Source organism: Haemaphysalis longicornis, unplaced genomic scaffold, assembly GCF_048455015.1.
Source record: "Haemaphysalis longicornis isolate Haplotype H1 unplaced genomic scaffold, Haemaphysalis longicornis Haplotype H1 scaffold_7, whole genome shotgun sequence".
NCBI classification, from domain to species: domain Eukaryota; kingdom Metazoa; phylum Arthropoda; class Arachnida; order Ixodida; family Ixodidae; genus Haemaphysalis; species Haemaphysalis longicornis.
Genome location: NW_027526422.1, coordinates 77,289,048 through 77,311,116, shown reverse-complemented (window position 1 = coordinate 77,311,116; position 22,069 = coordinate 77,289,048). Strand labels below are relative to the sequence as shown.

General features: G+C 49.2%; 1 protein-coding gene across 1 annotated transcript in view; it reads left to right on the top strand.

Moving 5' to 3' along the window:
* LOC144144509 (2',3'-cyclic-nucleotide 3'-phosphodiesterase-like) overlaps nucleotides 1-8,184 on the top strand; it is a 33,925-nt gene extending 25,741 nt beyond the window's left edge. Inside the window, exons 5-8 of the mRNA XM_077675987.1 lie at nucleotides 1,799-1,911; nucleotides 2,460-2,751; nucleotides 5,351-5,627; nucleotides 7,616-8,184. Of these exons, the coding sequence (XP_077532113.1) occupies nucleotides 1,799-1,911; nucleotides 2,460-2,751; nucleotides 5,351-5,627; nucleotides 7,616-7,844 (911 nt within the window). The 3' untranslated portion in view covers nucleotides 7,845-8,184. The remainder of the gene's footprint in view (nucleotides 1-1,798; nucleotides 1,912-2,459; nucleotides 2,752-5,350; nucleotides 5,628-7,615) is intronic.
* Nucleotides 8,185-22,069: the final 13,885 nt, after the last annotated feature.

The following is a 22,069-nucleotide window of genomic DNA, read 5'->3' as shown; positions in this document are numbered from 1 at the left end:
CTACATCATCGATTCCCCGATGTTCGTCATGAGCTAGACATCCTGCTATTGGGCGGCTTTTTCACGCACTTCCGGCAAAGAGATGAGTCGTCTGCTCAGCGTCGACTCGCCGGCTGATCTGCCAGCGTAGTGCCGGAGTGCTTGGACATTTTACGACAAACGAAACAAGTGTAAACAAACGCTTAACCGTTCGTATTGAATGCAACACGGCCATAACACGACATGGATATTCTCTTACCGGAGTACGTCCCATAAAGAAAGCGTTGAAGCCCCGTGGCACTTCTTTCGTGCAATCGCAGAGAACGCCCTGAGCCGAATGCCCAGGTTTGCGGATACATTTTTTTCCACTTCAAAACAATCCAGAGATACGTTTCGAACGAACACAACGTCACAACATGCGTTGCAAGTCTGAACCGCGATTGACAGACGATGGGCTGCCTCCTCCTGCCCCTCGTAAATTCGGCACTCACCTCGCGCGCGTTTTGCGGGGACGAACAGCAAGTCACTTAACTCTGGCGCGCAAGCCGAGATGGCTTTTAGCCACGCACACTGCACATACCCCATGCGAGGTTGAGTCGTACGTCGCTCGAGAAAGATAATCCAGGCCATGGGAAGCACTATCCACCCGCAGAAGCACAACGTCGCATTTCATCGCGAAACAAAGGCGTCCACAACACACACACCATCGCCTCCTGTAATGCCAAACGCATCTCGCACTTCCAAATGAGAGTGAGTAGTATGCCTGCAGTGCCCATATGCCGCGAGGTGGGGCCCCAAGCTGAACCGGGATCACGCAACCGTAACTGACCTCTGGGGCGGTTTGTGCCTTGTTGCCAAGGCAACCGATGTTTGAGATCGTCAAAGAAAGGCGCTCGCTCCAGCGCTAGAAAGCTCAGAGCCGCGCCGGAGCATGTTTAGCCAACGTTGCCGCTCTCCACCACGCGTCGCCCCAAGCTGAACTGGTCACATGATTGAAGCGTTTTGTGCACGGGTTCTGTATCGGCTTAAAATGTCTTTTTCACATGGCGCCGGCAGGAATTACCACCACCGCAAAATAAGACCCGGCACCAGCGGGGCCACATCTGATACGGCGCTTTTTGGATAAACAGTGCGCGGTGCATGAAAGGGACCGAGCGCAAGATCCTCCCCAGCGGCTGCGAGTTCGCCGCCGATTAAAAGTCACGTGCTGCACTGCAGCAACGCACACCGCGAAAGGGCAAGGCCAGGCCACCGCACACATGCGGCCAGATTTTTCGTTCGCTTATCCATCCTTGAGCGGAGTGCGGAATTCATGGTGTCAACAAAACTTGCCCGTAGCAGACGGCAGTCGGAGGAGCGTAATGCGGAAGTACGTCACCGCTGACTAGCGCAGCATCATGGGAGGCAGTGCTCGCGCGCCGTCAACAGTTGAAAAGAGGAGGAAACGCGGCGCGACGATAATGCGCGGTTTTTGATTTACGATTTCTCAGCTAATACTCATCGCTTTAACAAAATTCTTGCGGGAGGAGATTGCTAATACATTGCCTTATTTGGTTACATGTAGATCCATGCATCGGCGGAAGGTATTTCAGGACCCCTTTAATAGAGAGTTTGTAACTAGATATCCAGGTCCATTGTACCCTTGTCGTTCTGTGTGAATACGATTGTCGCTTCGCTCTGAAACTTCTTTTTTCTTAATAGTGAGCAAGCTGCGAGAACACTGCGGAAAAGCTATAAACTCTTTTCTGACTGCACTGCGAAAAGATTGTAAGTTGAATAGCCAAAATATTTTAACACCATCTTCCCTTGGTTCTTGCAGCCGGAATGGTGCCCAAAGACGCTGTTAGCATCTTGGCCACTCCCTTCGCTCTGGCACGTATTTGTTTATTCGGACGGACGAAAGCAGACAAAGAATATTGTGAAAGCCAAAAGGTAAACTTTCGTTATATATCACTGTCTCTGTCCTAATTAGTAAGTCATTAAGGAACTATTGCCATGCGTGGCCGTAAAACCAGCTCTTTACAGATAGTCGACAAATTTCCGCAGTTCTGTAAACATAATTTCGAAACAATGTGGAATTGTTTCCCCCAGTTAGTGCTGCCAAAAAAGCGCGTGTCTTATTAAGTTGAACAAAACCGTAAACCGAAATGTAAGCTTCTGGATAGTTTGGTTCCACCAGTTTCGTTAATACGTTTCGATCATCCTTTTTATAGGACATGTAACAGCGCCGCAGGTCAATGCCAGTTTAGAAGTTAGTGAGTAGTTGCTGCCTAGTCGGTGAATATTCCGTACGTAACAGGTTGAATGGAATTACATTTAGCAGCTGCTTTCAGGGAGAGTGTTTGAAGTTACATTTCTCCTCCCTACCCTCCCGTCTTTGCAAAGATCCGCAGCAGCTCCCACTCCATAAAGTAAAGACCCATAGGCATACGGTATGTACCAACTAGCCCAACTTTTGATGTTGACACATGTGTGTGCAGGTTCGAGAAGCCTGTGGTCGGAAAGACACCCTGACCGTTTTTGGCTACGCCATTAGCGAAGGCTTCGTCTACGCCTTGGTTACGCTCACCGAGGCACAAGTGTCTCTGGCCGAAGGCCCCAATGACGGCAGTAACCGTCAAAGTACAGCGGCCAAAGGGCTTCGTGCCGCGACCCTGAGCATCAGCGACGACTGGAAAGAAGTCCGCAGTGAAGTAGATCTGGGCAAGTTGATCAACGAGGATACTGAGCACAGTCTAGCCATCGTGGCTGACAGCAAGGCTAACCTGAATGGTGAGGGCAACACTTTAAACTTTAATCGTTTCTTTATATTTTTTTTATGAAATAAGTGTTTCTACGTGTGCATGGGAGTGCAGGTTGCAGGGGTACTGCGCTGAATAAAATAAGCTCGCTCTGTCAAAAATTATACAAGCACGTCATGGAGTAATCCTGCTCACGCAGACATGACACACAGTGTAACGGCGATGGACGAATATTTTAGGCATATCATGAGGGCCGTCTGCACCGGCACATTAGTCATGGCGCATTTCGCACTTGCACGGGGAAGTTTTAGGGCGCAGTGAGCCGTGTCGTCATCGGAGTGACCGAGCAAACGATGGGAAGGCCAACGAGTGAAAGAAAAATGGAATGATGGGAAGACCGACGGGTGAATGAAAGCAAAGGAGGACAGTCGTGAAATTGGAAGGAGAGGGTGGTTCGCCGTGGCGGCGCGAGCCAGCTCTCTTTGAAAGTGTGCAGGGGGGGGGAGGAGGGAGGGTAAAAATGCTGTGGCTGCACGACGCCTCGCGGGCGCTATGCTTGGGGAAAACATGATGGGGGCATGCGCGTGACTATGATGTGGTTTCGCTTAAGAAGCAGTTCGCGGTCCCTTCCTGAGACACAGTTCACTCTGCCCCCGCAGAGGCTCGTCATCACTGCCGTGTAAAGAACCCACGAGCGAGGGATGCCTCAGCGCAGTGCTTCTGCTACCAAATATCGTATTAGGGAGTATCGTAATCGCGAGCCAATTTTTTTTCGAAGCGACAACTTTAGCATGTTTTCTGCAGAATACGATTCTTGAAAATACGTCCAGAACGCATCGGTACAGTTAACGGAAGTTGCTGCAAATGATATTTATTTCCAGTGGTTTTCTGCAACTTCTTAGTTGTGTTGAAATAGATGTATAATTTCGTTTGGATTTATTTCTAGCTTTCTGGCCAATTTTCTCCTGAATACGGGCAACAGAGAGAGCATTGTCTTCAGCAGCAGCGCCGTCCATTTTTGACCTGAAGTCCAACTTGAGTACTATTTCGTTAGGTTAAGTTGTAAATTGAAGCGAAGCTTGTGATAGTGGTGCAAGGCTGCAAAAACACCAGAGCCGGCGGCCCCTCTCCCTTCGTCGGAGACCCGGCTGTTGCACCTCACTCTCATTCCCGAACTTGCCGCTGAAAGTCCTCCGTGACTGGCGGTACCGGATCGTTTCGTCCGCAGGCTTTCACATCTCTCACAAAGAGGACCGCATTAGCATGCGCTAGAAACTGCGGCCACGTCCAAAGCCAACGCGTGCGCTACGAACCCGAAAGAAATGCTGTGTGCCCTGAATGCGATGATGGCTCAGTCGGGTAGAGGCCAGTTTGAGAACGTGAGGGGCCCATATCAGATACCGACCACGGGAAGCGTTTTTTTTTTCATCCAATTGACTGCACATGTTATTGTTCCTGATTACTGCTAACCACGCACGTCCCGGGTCTTTGGGGCGGCCCAGTGGTTAGGCTGCCGGTTTAGCGGTGTAACGGTCACGGGTGTCATTCCCGGGAGCTGTCTAACAGCATTTTTTTAAATCGGGCTTGGAGGTTTTTAGTTTCGACGTACAAAACAAACCTCGCTTTAAACAGCTCTGCTGTTACAATGTGAAACACATACCTATGAATCCTAACAAAACCGTAATATATTACGAAATTTGGATCCTAACAGAACCGTTGCATTATGTGAAACGGATGTGTAACAGAGAACTGGAGACAGATAGTATAATATTCGAAATACTATCTAGAAGGGCCGTTGTTTGGGTTAGTTGTGCATAATGGGATATGTAGCTCTACCCGCAGCTCTAAACAAGGAACAAAGAAAAACCACTACGAGTTCTAATGCACCTACAGCCTACCCGTTAACACGTTATACTCGTTTCTCAAAATACACCTAACATTTGGACGGAATCACGCTTGTTTTGTGTTGCATTCTCTCCCCCCATAGCATTGCGCACATTGTAAACGTGTGACTAGAAGAATCATCAGTTTGCGCTTCAAGAACACATTCGAAAAACTGTGACTTTCGCTGACCGACTACCAGCTTTCGACAAGAGACACAAAGACTTCTGCCCTGGCTATTTCTTTCGAGCAGAGATGTTGCTTAATCGCTTCCCCAAGCCCGGCCATTTTCAGAGAAGACTATCGTGTCCCTGCGGAGTTATCCAAGTACCACAGGAATAGACAGGAGCGAATAGCTCCCCATTACCTCCTTCTCCTGTTTTTCCCAGTACGGACTGGACCTTAAGTTGCCGTTCTCTAAAATTAAGAATGGGCGTCAGAATGTTTCCTACCGTGATACTTCAGTGTCTTGAGCCCGCCGTCCGGGCAAGCAGATCCTCTAAAATCATCACCACCTTCCACGACATAATCCCCAACGCCTTTCGAATTAGAACCAGAACACAGCACCTCTGCCATTCGCGGCGGCTGCACTTATGTATCAACGATTCTTGAGACTCACTGTGGCAGGGGTTTTCGAAGCGGGAAAACTTTATTTTTGTAGCTCTGGCAGGTCACATGGTATGCGTTTGTCATTGCCTTTTTTTAGTTGTGCATATGTGAACGGCATCTTGCGTTATTTTCTGTTCAAGACTTGGATACCTCCAGCGTAACCATCATTCCGCTGGGCGCTTGCGGAGGAGCCGACTACAGCTACTGCCAAGCAGTGGGCTCTCCTTGGGCGCTGCTGTCGTCTAAGCTGCGTTCCTGGTGTGCATCGAACCAGTTATCAGACCACCGGACACAACCTGGTGGCATCGACATCTTCGGCTCGCCGCAGGCTGCTAGTGACGTTTGCCTGCTTGTCGATGAGGCGACAGTCGAGATCGATGCTGTCTTCACGGGCTTGTACTATCCGCACAAAACCGAGTAAGCACACTTTTTTGCGTCACTTATGGCATCACCCTGATCTGTGAAGTATCAGTCGCTTCACCCATTCTCCATTTAACATTTTGTGAAAAATAACAGCGTGCTGCGTTGGTCTTTTACGAGGATATCCAACTGAAACACTAGTGGCTCGGAGGCATAGAATGCCAAAGCCAGTACACGTTAGAAATACGTTCCTTCGTTTTCTGAAGAGTAAAACTGGTAATGACTAAGATCTGGAAGAACTGTTTGTATGCGTGATGCTGAACGGTTTGCTTTGAGTTGTATGTTGTATATAATTAGCTACACAAATCTAGCATAAAATAAAACGGATGTGTGTTCAGTAGTCCCTGTAATAGCCGCAAGTGTATGACAAAAGGGCCGGTACAGCATAAGTCTTCCGCCACGTACCTACGTATGTTTTACCCCACAGAATAGCTGAAAGCAGCGCCCCCATCAACCTGCACGAGCAGATTACCATTTTATTTATTTTTTGCGAGGTGGAGCGTCATGCAAAAAACAGCTTTTAAATTCAATTCATTCTTATTCACATAAGTTCAGCTCATTTGTCTTGCAGTGGGTAAGCATTTCAAGTGGGCCTTTAACAACATTGATAGTGCTTGGCCCATGCAGTTATATGTTAAAAACATTGCAACTCTGGAATTTATGTGTGTAGTTATATATAAAAAAATGAAAATGGATCAAAATGAAGTTTGCAAAGAAGAGTGGCTTCGAGGAGTGCTCACATAACAAAGAAAACAACTAATAAACCGAAGGACACGACTGGGCGCACTGAACCGTTCGCAGTGGCAATTTTTCGACATCGGGTAAATGGTGTACATCAATTCGTGGTTTGCACTTGCTTTGAGTGCTGTGAAAAATTTTATTTAGACACTGTATACACGTCGCCACTTTTTAGACTTGAGAAATATTAGTATAAAATTAAAGTTATTTGCACATGGTTATTTAGAAATTCATTGCGGTTACCCCAGTATATAAAACGCTGGCTTTTATATGAGCTAGAGGACGTGTACTCCACAAAAATCGGTTGTCTGTCTGTTTAAGTGAAGCAGTATTATATCGGATAGCCTAGGTATAATGTACTGCAGAGTACTTTTACCATGAGTATATTGTACCACTGGAGGGTTGTATTTGTGTTCTTGCTGGCCTTTTGCATTTCTGCGGGTGTTATGAATGTAGATGATGGTAACTGGTTATCGTTTATCGTCGGACGACATGTAACGCAGACTATTTTGCAGCCAGGTGCACTTGAAAATGGCAACTTTACCTTTTTATAATGTGGCCAAAAAAACCATGGCTGTCATAAAAGTCATAATCCAACAGCACTCGTGTTTGTAATTTGATGACTTGCGCGGGATATGACATGCAGTAGTGCGCCCTGTTTTTATCGAATATGTTGATTGACACTGAAAAATGACAAAATAAGGGGCCCTGAGGTTTTCCGAGAGGGAAGTAGAGATGCTTCAGTTTATCGCAAGCAGTTCTTATTTGTTCCTTGTAATGCAGCGACTCATTAGTGTCATTTATAGATATTTACTTATTTGAACCTTTGTAAATTTTGTTGGGACTATTTTTTCCATAACGTATTTTATAATACCCTTAGCTAAAGACGACAACACGATCTAGTCAGTCTTTTTATACTCAGCGTTAGCCTTTTGTTAGTAAACCATTATTGGTCATTTGCAGGTTTTCTATTGGGTAAACTTTAATTCGTAAGCATATTGACCGTGGTAGTACAGACACTGCGCCGTCTGCATAAAGTATAGTTTGACCTTAATCTGTACAATTGGGAAGATTTTCCGCGTATGACACCAGTATGCTCTCGCATGATTAATGATGACAACAATGATTCTCATGCTTCTTCACCTCGTTTGGTCCAGACTATATAAACACGACGCGTTCATTCCTACCTCAATGGCTATACGCGTGACTTAATGAACTTGCGAAATATTTGCAAATCTTTGGTGCAGGTCAAGTGACTGGTCATGGTGGAATAAAAGCCGTGCACGCCAACCGGAAGCACAGCGGTCCTGGCGAGACGCACCCACAAGCTCACATTCTTGGCGTGGACAACAAAACATGGGCTCGACGTCTGGCCAGAGAGCCCCGAGCGCTTCCACGCATTCATGGAGGGAAAGAGATCACCCTGGAACTGCCTGTTCTTGGCGGGAACCAGCTTCCGGTGCCTGGCGAAAATAGGAGAAATGACCGAGAACGTCACATCCTTCCGTTTATGCCTTGCCCAACTCGTATTCATTCATTTTGTAAAACGTGGGTCAAAATTATTCGGTTCGTTCTACTCGAAACGCCTGATTGGATCATAACTAATAAAGCAGCAGCATCGTGTACACGTGTTTAAGAGGGAGGGATTCCCTTGATCTGTAGCGCTTTTGGGCCGACGGATAAGCTTGAGCAGAGTGCAAAGTTTTTTATCATTCCATTGTTCTTTTAATAAAGAAAGCCTTTCACATCCACTTTGCTCAATGCCTACCCAACCATGTTTGGTTTATGATTTATATAGTGGACAATAAAGCGAACCCTGACAAAAATTGTTCAAAACGTAAATTTCGTATCCATTGCTTTCAGGCTAATCAGTGCTGTGGGAAACCGGGCGTTAAGTTGAATGGAATGAAGAATAAGAACAAAAGTTTAGCATTAAAGTGTCAATGTTAGAAAGACACTTAAAGTCTGAAATTTAGCGTGCTAGATAATATTTCTAGATTTCGTGTTAAATCTTCTAGCAAGAATATTATAGACATCACTATTATACTGACGTCAACTACTGTGGCGTTCCTTTTTTAATTTGAACAGAATACTGCTTCTGCCTAATAGTAGCGCAGATGTACTGTCGCCAGCAAACGTTTGCGGGATGTGCAACGCGTGGCCGAGCGGCGTGAAAGTGCATGGCCGCGCCATCTGCAGCCAGCGAGCGTCGGGTCGAGGCCCAAGGAACTGGTGTGCAAGGCGCGCTTTGGGGCATGCCTGCCCTTTATTTTTATCGGGCATCTCTGATGACTCGCTGGCCCGTGATATACTTTTGATATTCGTGGCGGCCGCTGTGGCGCCGCCTGAACACCGCCATCGTTCTGCTATCACTGGTGCTACAAAATACCTAGCCTGCGGCCGCCGTTTGCGTGGCGGGCAACGTTGAATAAATGTTATCTTCCAAGTGGTGAAATTCTCGACGACTAAATTTATTCTACACGTGCTTTTTTGCGCTACGTGTCGGAAACTGCGTCCGTTGGTGGAGTGCATAAAAAACATTCGAGTCGCCAAATTTAATCTTGCGGCAAAGCAAACTTTCCAGTGCTCTCAGTCTAATGTAGGTATCATGTGAAAATATCGCACTAAAATTGGCCGCGAGGACGACGTTAGCATTACGCCGAATCACACTTTCTTGCCATAGTTAGTTTACAGGGAAGCTGTAAACGATACGAAATTCCCGTGTGCTGTCACTACGTGACAGTATAAGGAAGAGGAATGGTTACAAAAAAAAAACGGCTGTAACACTTGTTTTGCGGGAACTACTTCGAAACAAATTGTGTGATAATTAGCCGCTGAGACGACTACAACGTTTTGCGAGCCAGTTCAGCCCCGTTTTGGTTTTATAGAATAATACATTAGTCCGTATTTCATTTAGCTGGATAAATAGGAAGTAAGCGCAACTCTTACACACAACCTGCTTCTTTCGTGACCTTCTTGGATTCCGCCCAGGTTGGCTTGTCATCCTTCCTCACTGACTGGAACGGCTCTGAATTTTTCTCATTTATTTTCAATTTAACATGTGTGCGTGCGTGCGTGCGTGCACCCTCAATTTGCAGAGTACGCAAAACGCATTAAAGAAGTCAGCGCGAGTGAATGCAACCTTGCCTTCGATAGCTTGGCACGTTCTAGCTTGGAATGCGTGGCCGAACTCTGTACACTTCAGCGAACAAAGTAGGGCAATAAGCGGAATGCGTATTGACCGTATTGACGTTGCTTTTGGCATCACCCGCTGCTTTTGGCATCACCCGCGAAGTGCTGTGAACATATTCTTGAGCAGCCTTTTGGCACCCATTCGGCGCCGTGAATGTCGCTAAAAGAAAGGTTACTGCTGATAAAACAATAGTGGCGGAAGCCGTAGTACCTTGTGTTATCGAAATACTACGACGGCATGTGATTCATCGCAGCGCGCTAAGTTTATGAAACACTAAACGCAAACGTTTTAGTTGTACGGCCCTTCGTGTCTGCGCTGCGCATAAACAGTCATCGTACTCATAATTTTACTCCTTCCACTGAGAAAAAATATGGCTTTCTTACTGCCGAAATCCATTTCTTGCGATGCTTATTCTCCACGGCTGCCCCAGAAACCTGTACAGAAGGATCGCAGGCTGCCTTTCGCGATTGTGGCAGTCCGTCACGTAGTAGTAGCGCTGCTGCCACTAATTCTTTCCTTCAGCATTTTCATCTTTTCAGACACTGCAACTTATAGTTATAACTGTTCCTTAAAAACTTTCGCCACACAACGTCGAACCGCACGCAGCGCGCGTGCAGCGGCCGTTGCACGTGCGCGGAACGGCCGGTCGCGCCATCCACCGACCCAGAGTTGCTAAGCGGCGGCGAGAGGCGGCGCTGCAGTTGCGCGCAAACTTCAGTGTCCGGTGCCTGTAGCGCCCGAAGCGTGAAATATATTCGTGAATTCGAAAGTAGTGGCCGTAAAACAAAGTGGTCGGGCGAACTGAGTGACCGTTCCGTTTCCTTGTGTGCTCTCACTTTACTCTCTTGCATCAAATATCCCCAGTTCGCACTCAACAGACTAGAATAAGGGTCGGCAACGTATTCAGGTGTAGTGCCGAGTTGCATGAAGTCGACACGGCGGAGGGCTGGATGGCAAATCAGGTGGGAGGCGGAGGGGGGCTTTGAAGGCATGTAGAAAAAAATCAGCGGATTGCCAATAATACGTGACAATTATATGGCAAAATGTGAATATGGGGAACAATACAGATGGAAGCGATAAATTTTCTGTCCTTGTCTCGCCGTCAAACACTATTTAAGGCCGAAACTGGCGTGTCGGCGCTCAAATTGTTAGTGACAGGGGGAGGGGTGCGTGTTCTGACTACATGCGGGGCCGAATAATACAGCCCTGCGGGCCACATTCGGCCCGCGGGCTCTAGGTTACGGACTCTTGCAGTAGATATAACCAACACAGTCAGTGACGATCGCATATATGTACATGTAAATATTTTGGCCACGCACCGTGTATGTGGCTGTGTTATGTTATGTAAATACAGAATACACATCTCTGCAATAGCGGACATGCGATTTGGTGCTTGTTTTGCGTCTTTAATTGCGCTTAATTTGTTTGTGTGATGCTATTGCCTCACCTACTCTCTAGTATACATGTACCCTGCCCTTCGTAAATCGTATGGCGTAAAATGTTAAGCATCCGCCGTACGATCAGCTGTTCCTTGAAGCCGAAAAACAAAATGACAGTGAACGCCAGATTTGTGTGTGTGATTACTAAAACGTTAATTGCTTGATTTTACTCCGAATTTGTACACAGCGTCCCCCTCCCCCCCCCCCCCCCCCCCTTGAGCTATGTTTCGCGAAATAGCAGCGCATTTCGCGTATAGTTGGTCTGGTGAACCCTACCTGGCTTAAGTTTCGACGAACGTCTTTAGCATGTCAGAAGCTGCACTGTTTTTTTTTTCATTTCCGTTAGAGCTATTATGTTTCTTCCGCACGTGCACAGCATTTATTTTTCCGTGGTTTCATTAACTTGCCTTCGTTCTAGCTATAAGGCGTGTGTGGGCAAAAACGCCGCACATTAAAAATTTCGCATGGTTTATATTCTTATAAAAGGCATACGTTATTGTCCGGGATTGGGTAATCATATCCCCGAAACATATTTTTCTGCCACGTATATATTCGAAACGAAGCCGTATTCGTTGTCCACGCTGCAAAATGAAGCCAACCTCTCACTGCGCCAGTACAAGGTCTAAACGAGGCGACAGTAGAATTCATTTGTGCTTGACGTATTTGGAGGTGACAGTGGTGATATGCTGCTACCGTCGCCCACGCCCGGAAGAGCGGCGACGAAGTGCGCAGAACCGCGTCCCCGGGTAGATCTTGCAGGCGATCGCGTACTCTACGAAGACGCAGCTGCTTTTTAAGTGACCTAAACGTACTCTTTGCTTATAGACGTCACAATAAAAAGTTTTTTAGGGCGGGGAAAGGCGACAAGAAGCAAAACAGAACCAAAACACAGCACGAGCCCCTATCAGCCACGCAGCGCAAATCCCGTCAACGCCGCGGAGAAGCGGCGGCAGGCGGCGCAGCGATCGCGAAGCTCGAGGCGTATACGACTCGCGTCTCTCGCGTCTCGCATTGCTACCACGCGTCACTGCCTTGACCCACGTATTCAAGCCCTTATACTAAAGATAAATTCGTGATATCTCCCACGTGTAGCTGATTGTGAGGACGCGGTATTCTCCGTGGTGCTTCTTTCTGGCCTGGGCGCTCTGGACCCTGAGGAAACATTTTGAACACTTTGGCTGTCGCGTATTTACGAGCTCCTTCTTCATAGTTTACGAGCGCGCTTTTTTGACGCCACTGCTAACGCACTACAACGCAGATATTGGCAAACGCTCGAGCGCTACACGCCAGCAGTTACCCAGACCAGCGGTGACGCTGGTCGATATTCACGCATACCAACGTCACGTCTGCAGTGAACTACCTCAGCGGAGGCGGTGGCCGATATTTGTGGAGCCCAGCGTAGGGAGAAACCAGAGAGTTCCTGCTCGCCACTGTAGCAGCGGACCATAAGGAGCCGCCTGGTACCCAGCACTGCATTCGGCCGGGGAAACAGCCGCAGCCCCTCGGAAACGGTCGTGCTAGGAAAATAAAGCATCGCTTAAAAAAGGGCCAACAGGCCGTGCTCACAAACTCATCATGGCACCCAAAATCCAAGAGGCAACGCGGGATACAATTGATGTTGCTGTGGGGTGGTGGCATTAATCAATAACCCAAGATTAGCATTGGACGACGATGGCACTATCGAACAACCTTATAATTACAGTGCTCCCAATCAAGGTGCCCCATGGTATGGGGACTCCTGCTTACCCGCTATCCAGATATATTCTGTTAAACTGGATAGCTGTATTTAAGGTAGTCTGGTCATTGCATACAACGAGGAACACAAGCTCGCTACTTGGCTACGCCGTCAGCATTCAATGCACCTCCGGCTCTTGTCATATGAAGACCAGCGCCCCATGAAGCATTCTTGTGACAATGTGCAACGCACTTGCAGTCGTTGTTGCTTAAGCAAGGCTGGCCGCTCTTCTCGTTCTTAGAGAAAACCTATGGTTGTGAATGCGTACGTGACGCAGTGGTGGTCAGTGCCTACTTTATCAGAACGTCCCGGCTGAATCAATGACCTGTAACTCTAGATCACAAAACCACGGGGGATGTGAAAAGACCAGGAGATGTGTCATGTCCAGGGTAATCAGCTGCAATCCCTGCGTGGTGGCTAGAAGAACCCATGGCAGCGGTAGTGAAGACGGCTTCAGGAGTTTCATCTGTGCGGGAAGCGTGAGCAAAGCAATGAACATCATAGGAGTATGTTTGAACGGACGGGTAATTTGATTGACCAGGCCGCCAGTTCCCTTCTCCCATGTTAAAATTTGGGGTGGAATGTTTAGATGCCCACAAAGAAACGTGGTTGAATCAAACTGTGGCATCAGCTGACCAGAGGCTGTCCCTATGCGGCGCCTTGCAATATTGTTCTTATGTTCATCAGCAACCGCCTAGATTGAAATAAGGGTTCAGAAGCGATGTAATCTTGTATTGCTGTGCAATCCCACTCATATCTGCATGCATGATGTTTGTAGCACCTGTGGTATTCTGTTCTGTGCCTAAATGACGTCAACACTCGTGACTCCTTAAGCGGGGGGGGAAGTTTGGAGAGTGGTTAGTAACATGCGGGTAACCTTGGTACCTGCATCAGAAGTTCAATTTGACACAATCTTAATTAAAAACTAGCATACGCCTTGTAGGCAGCAATACTTGAGACCCTGTGTCAGCGTCCCGTCATCGCGAAACAAAACTTAAAAGATGTAATTTGCTCATTAGCTAGCTCTAGGATTAGCTTGCATTCAAGGTGGAGGTTCACTCTTGGTGTTTTGTGCGGCGATTCTTTCAGTGGAGCGTACTAAGCCTCCTCATCCAGTTAGTGCACACCAGCTTTTTGAAGGTGTAATATAAGGGTATCCAGGACAGTTTGCCTGGTGGGGTGGCGGGAGACAGAGGGCCTAACGGCGTTGTACGGAAAACGTGCGGCAGACAGGGGTCACACTGACGGCCACAGTAGAACACGCATACAGATGGCGTGCTTGCGCAGTATATCATGCCTCTGATCGAGTGGCTGTAAAAGGGCAACACGCTTTTATCATTACACAAGGACGTGCTACAGTACAGGCACGTGGGAAAAACTAACAAATATGAGGAGGCCGCCGGGACCCAATTGATCATGCCCACGTTTGAGTCCCGTTATGATTTTCAACGAGGTGGATTTCTAAGTCCTCCTCAGTTTTTATGTATCCGCTCAGTTGAAATTTGGGCTCAGCTGCTAGTGGATCTACAGTTTACATTATCGGGATATTGCTAAACATTTACAGTAATCCAACGCTATCCAATAAGATATGAGGCCGTTTCTACTCAAGTGTGTTCTGCTTTGTAAAGCTGCCATAGTTAGGAATATACTTTTAGAACGCCCAGCTTAGCAGAGGATATGCTGTAGGGTCTATCCTTAGGAAATTGCAGAGTGCGTGGGCTCTAGCTTCTCTTATTGCAGAAAAAGGACTCACTGAAGCCTCGTATAAAATGCATATATAAGCACCTCTCTTGTTCACTCCCGGTGGTCGTTTGCCGTAGAAAATGCTTACCTAACCCGCTCTGTTCTACGAGACTGTACGCTAACGACAAAACTTTCGTCTTTGCCTTCAACGCCGTCTTCGTCGACCCATCTGTGTCACGAACTTATACATAAGCCAACCTCTCATGGTTGTCTGTGAAGACGGCTAGACAAGCCGCAGTATGATATCAAGAGGCGTGGAATTAAAAATTGCGATCTCGCGACGACTGCAGACTCAGCTTTGGCTACGTTGCTCTGGCGCGTTGAACCCTATGTTTTCAATTTTTAAGCGCTCGGAAATAAAACCCAAATTGATCTCACCGCAACTGTCTTCTTAGTTTGGTAAACAGAACAGCGCCTATGCCGGTGTGTCTCCGCGTTTTGAAGATACGTGTTCAAGGATTTGAAGTTTTCAAATTATATGTATGGCCTCACAACAAAGAACGCTGCTGATAAAAAATTGCTATCTGATATGTATCGCCATACAGACGTTTGCCCGGCGTTCGCTTAAATTCCTAACAGTTCAGTGCCGAGATCCGAGATGTTTACTTTTTTTTACTACCTTTTGCATTTTATAATCAAACTTATGCGGCAGTGTTTGGTACGATCGACGCAGCTCCTCCAGATCGATTATCTTCGCTGTATTTCTTCTACTAATAGAGTTAATTAGCTGTTAGAACATTCAAAAACTAAAGTCCACCGCCAGAATCTAAATGCTGTACTGAGTTCTGTTTTAATTCTCCATGCACTTTAGGTCAGACTTTGTAACTTGTGAACTCCACTTAAGTTGAAACCTTTCACCACAAGGGGCCTCTTTTATGCCCGCAAAAACAAAAAGAAGCAGTAATAATAGTTGCAGCATCCGCAGCAGCACCGTCGTCATCGGTAGATGTTGTGTAGTCGGAGGAAGAAGAGAACGAAGTTAGATTCCGGTCTCGAACGCACTATGTGTGCGTCTCCTTTCTTCGCGGCCCGGGCCCGTGGGCTTCAGGGACCGGGCAACATTTGTGGCCTCGAGTGGCCCGCCTCTTTACTGAACGACCAGCCCTGCCTACGAAATTGGTGACCCAGAGACACCGGACGCAACGCGAACATGAATTTACCGCTGGGGTACAGCGAGCCGCCATTTTCGCCATCCCCAACTATGCCACTATTCAACCTAAAGCACCCGCAGCTGTGGTTCACGCTTATGGAGAGCCACTCTTGTATCCGCGGCTTTTTCAGCCAAGCCACAAGGTGCAACGTGAAGTCCAACGCTCTTCCGAGCGAGGTCGTTGCCCAGCTCCGTACCATCGGACCAAATCTTTATACCGACCTTAAAGACGCCGTGCTCAAGTGCTTTGGCGTACCGGTGCTTTGTCTTGCACCACTCGCAAACCAACCGAGTGCACCCACTTTGAAGGCACAACCGCCAGCGCCTATGCCGCAAATCGAGCCTCCTACCAATTTCCCGACCTCAATGACACCGGCGCGCCTATGGAAACATTGTCACCTGCTCGGTTGTCCTCCCTGTCGCTACCAATCAGCGTGAGGGGTCAAAAATGCGTCAAGACCCGTTATATCGAGGCCAGAACAAAGACGCGCTATCCACTGCTGGAGACTGACATTCCAATGAGCGCGTTTTTGACCCCACCCAGCAGCATAGATGAATCGCTCACACACCTTCAACGGCACAAATCTCTTCCTACAACTCAACAGAAGCCGTCTGCTCCAGACGTGTTCTTCTCAGTGTATTCTCCTGAAGCCATCGATCCTCCGGACGAATCAACAAAGTTTTTTATTCACCTCCAATACCATCACCACATGTTTCCCAGACAATGCTGACGACCATTCCTCTTTAACTTCGAGAGATAGGCGTAAAACGCGTTTTCTGGGCTTCCGCATCGCCAACGATGTCGTCCAATGGTGTCCAATGCCCGCGCCTCGTCGCATTACTGCCCGCGGGCATTCTACCCATGTAGTGAAGCCCCGTGTAACCATGAAGCCACTCCATTTCGCTGAAAAAATTGTAAAGCGTCATACCAAGCGTAGTGAGCGACGTGGTCTTCCACCGCGCCGTCACTCAACCTCACGTCTCTGTCCGCTTCTCAGCGGTCCCACTTTCGTCAACGACACCATTCCACACCCAGGTTTCTCTTTCCACCTACCGACTCACCAGCGCATACCCGCATCATAATGTGCCCTTCAGCGCTCATCCTATAGCCCCTGTTCTTATAACAACACACAACAACCTCGGGATATGGCCTAGCATGCTCCACTGTCACGCCACGCGGCCTCTGCCGCACTTCCAGCCCAGACCTCCGGAACTCGCTCTGTGGCTGCCGGTGCTGCATGGACCTCGACTGGGCGTGAACATTACACATACCAAACACAGTTGATATAGACCACGACAGGGTTATCACGCTTTCTTCTCTTGTCTCACTTGCTCATAGTTAACGCATCTATGCAGTTTTGTAATATACCCGCCGCGGTGGCTCAGTGGCTAAGGCGTTGCGCTGCTGAGCACGAGGTCGCGGGTTCGATTCCCGGCCGCGGCGGCCGCTTTTCTGATGGAGGCGAAAAGCAAAAACGCCCGTGTGTACGAGATTTCGGCGCACGATAAAGATCCCCAGGTGGTCAAAATTAATCCGGAGCCCTCCACTACGGCGCGCCTCGTCGCCTGCGTTGCGTCGGCGCGTTAAACCCCACAATAAATCAATCAGTTTTGTAATAGCACAAGTGCATTATCGAAAATTTTCATCGCTCACTTTCACCTGTTCGCTAGGGGGAGGCCACCTGCGGCAGCATCCGCAGCAGCACCATCGTCATCGGCAGGATGTTGCGTGGTCGGAGGAAGAGGAGGACGAAGTTGGCTTCTAGTCTCGAACCCCCGCACTGTGTCTACGTCTCCTTTCTCCGCGGCTATGGTTCGTCGGCCAGAGGCGCCGTGCAACATTTGTGGGCTAGATCGGCCTGCTCTTTACGCACCGGCCGGCCCTGCCTACACATTAAAAACACGGCTTCGTCCCGATAACTATGACAACCAATTGCAATCTTTCAACATTTCGCGATTTTTATCGCAATCTTCAAATGTATAATCGAGGCATTAAGGAAAACAGGTGAGGCAGTGGGGACACCCCAGGCACTTTTCGGTGCGCACACGCGCACCGAAAAGTGCCTGGGTGTCCCCACTGAAAAGTGCCTGGGTGTCACCGAAAACGCGCGCACACGCGCACGTGCACGCGCACACACACGCACGCGAACGCCCACGCACATGCACATGCACACGCACGCACGCACACACATACGCACACACGCGCACACGCACGCACACGCTCACGCTCACGCACACGCACACGCGCGCGCACACAAAAACACGCACCCGCACACGCGTGCACACACGCACTCACACACACGCACACACGCACTCCACACACGCACACGCAGACACGCACGCACGCACACACACACCACGCACACACGCACACACGCACGCGCGCACGCACACGCACACACGCACACACACGCGCACACGCACACACACAGACACACACACGCACGCACACAAGCCCACGCACACACACACGCACGCACACACGCACGCACACGCACACACGCACACACGCGCGCTCACACACGCACATGCACGCGCACACACGCACACGCACGCACGCACACACGCAGACGGACACGCATGCACGCACACACGCAGACGGACACGCATGCACGCAAACACGCACGGGCACGCACACACGCACACGCACACACACACACACACACACACGCGAGCGTGTGCATGCTGGAAGTTAACAGCTGGGTACGGTGGCGGTCCGCACTGGGCGAACAGAGTAGAACCGTGGGCCTGAAAATTATTATGCAGAAAACTAAAGCAATGATCAATATCCTCGGGACAGCACAGCAGTTTGAGATAGGGGGCGAGGCAGTGGAAGTGGTAAGCGAATATATCTACTTAGGCAAAGTTGTGACCCCAGATCCCAACCATGAGGCAGAGATAATTAGAAGGATCAGAATGGGGTGGGGTGCATATGGCAGACATTCTGGGATAATGAATAGCAGCCTACCATTGTCGCTGAAGAAGAAAGTGTATGACAGCTGCATCTTACCGGTACTCACCTACGGGGCAGAAACTTGGAGGCTCACTAAGAGGGTTCAACTTAAATTGAGAACGACTCAGCGGGCAATGGAGCGGAAAATGATAGGTGTAACATTAAGGGACAAGAAGAGAGCAGAGTGGGTCAGGGAGCAAACTGGTGTTAAACACATATTAGTAGAAATTAAGAAGAAGAAATAGACGTGGGCCGGGCATGTAATGCGAAGGCAAGATAACCGCTGGTCATTAAGGGTAACAGAGTGGATCCCTAGAGAAGGCAAGCGTTGCAGGGGGCGGCAGAAAGTTAGATGGGCAGATGAGATCAAGAAGTTTTCGGGTATAAATTGGTCACAGTTGGCACAGAACCGAGATAATTGGAGAATCATGGGAGATGCTTTTGCCCTGCACTGGGCGTAGATAGGCTGGTGATTATGATGATGATGACGGTGGCGGTAATTGCTTACACCGATAGCGTGGTGCTTCTCCGAGCTACGAGAGCTCATCCCACCTAGCAAATGCTAATAAAAACGAATACAAGTGCCTCAGCAAACAACGAGGCACTTTTGGTTTGTGCACGTGATTTCCCTCCTCGAGACCATCAATTTGATACCCCACATTCTTTAGCGCCACATCTCTCTGAATTTTAACCCAATCTGAGACTATCCATGACTACCGTGTAACACGCTTCGCCATTTTCGATATTTCTTCTTATTATTTTTTTTTAGTTTTTAATATTTACTTTGATCAATTCTCTACATTTACGCTTTTATAATGATTACAAGTTGAACTTCCGTGATATCTACATTTTTGTGTAAATGCAGGGCGTACACGATCCTAGCGGGGGAAGGCGGAGGGGGTACTCGACAAAGAATGCTACTCATTAAAAAAGCAAAGACATATTCATGAAGGCCTCGCGCTTCAGAGATTGGCGGGGACAGTTCGCTTTGACACAAGGCGTTTTTTCAGGATGCAGAGCAAGAATGCACGGAACCGTAACCCTCAACAGCTTCGGCGCAAATGAACGGAGCAGTGAGCGCACGTCCCCTCGCCCAATATTGCTTGTTTCGACCCAGGGACCCAGCACACATTCGAGTTTGGACCACCTCTGTCATGAACACGAACATGGAGCCTACATCAATAGTTTGGTATCCAATATATACGTACAGTAGGGTCCACTGTTAAAGGGAAACGGCGAGCGCGTGGCCACTGCGCTCCGCGAAGCGCCGGCGCCGAGAAGTGGCGAGAATCGGAGACAGACGGCACATGCGCACTGGCCGCATGAGGCGGGAGAAGCCGCTGTGTCGTCTGCTACGGCGCTTCGCCCGGCCGTTCACATCCTTCGAGTGGCTGAGAAGAACAAGCGAGAAGACAAGATGGCGACGGGCAAGATGGCCATGAAAAAGGAAACGACCTTTTCCCGCCAAATCGAAAGAAGCTCCAGAAACCCGGAGAAGATTCGAGAAGCCCCCCCACAGCAACAAAGGGGAAGGAGCAAGAGCAAAAGTAGGCCAGAGGGTATGACGTGGGCTGACGTCATAGCCGAAGGGAACGCGCGCAATAGGAGGGACAAGAGTGCAGGCCCCGCCCAGAGGCCACGCTCGGTTTCCAAGAGCGACAGGAGGGAGAGAGCCGAACCCGACAGCGGGAGAGGAGGCACTCCTCCGGCAGCAGCTGTGCCGGCAGAAGGCAAAAACAACAAGAATATGGCAAAGAGCCAGGTGGCGGACAATAAAGAAGAAGCCCGAGAAACAAAGACGGAACTCTCGAAGATCCAAAGAGAGCTACAGGAGATGAAGGCCGTTGTAGAGGCCCTACAGCGTACCATCCATCAACAACGAGAACACATCAACAAACAGGACATCTTGATAGCCAAACTCCGCAAGGGGGAGCTGGACAATGAAAGCGGCGACATGGAGACTCAGGAAGACTCCACAGACGGGTCAGAGGAGGAACCTCCTATGCGCCCAAGACCAAAGAAAGCCAGAAAGGGCGGAAGTTCCGGAGGGAAGCTAGAACCGGCCGCGAACGGAAACGAAACAGCCATTCAGGAGGAGATCATTCCTGAAGAAAGCGAAAAGGACGGAGAGTCGTCATCGGTAAAGTCCGAGGAGAACACACACAGCATAAGAATAGCCCGGAGCCCGATAGGCTATGCTGGACTAAACAACAGAATCGCAAGACTGGAGATCATTTACAAGAAATGGGACAGAAATCTCGACGCTATGGAGCAGAGAATCATCCAGAGGTGTACCCAACTGGTGCAACAGCAAATCGCTCAACAGTTTGAGCAGCTTCAAAAGCAGGTGACGTGTCAATTCGACAACATGATGCGTCAAATACGCGAGGTCCTCCCAAACACTAACGATGGATCGTCGTAACTCAATAAGAGTACGGCATTGGAACGCCAATGGCTTCCGACGCCGCAGGGCGGTCCTACAGCAACACATCAGATTGCTGGAACCGGACAGGAGGCCAGACATAATCGCACTACAGGAAACCCACATGGAGCAGGAACCAAAGCTCCTGGGATACAAATCGCACTTCTGCCCCCCCTCCAACCGGACGGCCGGGAAAGGGGCAGGACAAGGGGTATGCACCCTCATCAGGAAGGGGCTAGCATACACGGAATACCCACAGTTTCTTGGGGACAAGAACATGGCGATGGAGACCTGCGTAACGGAGATAATCCTCACGGGCAAAGGGTCGTCACGCCGGAGAGAAAGCAGGAAGACCAAGACGTCCTTTCTGCTGGCGAACGTATATAGTAACCCGTACGATCGCAAACAGAAATTCAAGTCTCTGTTTGGGAAGATCAGAGCAACGCAAGAGCTGGTCAAGAGAGAAATGGCCGGCACGGGCAATGCCATAGCGCTGGTGTGCGGCGACTTCAACGCTAGCCACCTGGAGCTAGGGTACAAACGCACGACGGCCAAAGGCAGGGACTTGCTTGCGGACGCCGCGGATGCAGGCTTCACCCTGCTAACGAACCCGACGCAGCCGTCGAGGGTAGGCACGTCGGTAGCAAGCGACACTAACCCAGACCTGGCTTTCGCACTGGTTCCCGAGGGAGGAGCGGCCAGGTGGAACAACACCGGCCACAACCTCGGCAGCGACCACTGTATACTAGAGGTGGAAATCCCGCTGGCCCACGAAAAGGGCCGACGAGGTAACAACAAGGAGCACAAGATCGTGGACTGGGACGCCTTCAGGCAGTTCAAGCCGGGCCGCGTAAGAAACATCGACGAATGGATCAAAAGCCTTCAGAAAGCCGCGGAGGACACGACGAAGACCATCGAATCGGACGAGGAGGTGGAAGCGATAGATTCGCGTCTAGCGCACCTCCTGGAAGCCAGACGGTCGCTACAGATGAGGTGGAAGCGACAACGACACAACAAAAAGCTCCGCAAGCGCATCGCGGAGCTCGGGAGAGAGATAGAGAAACAC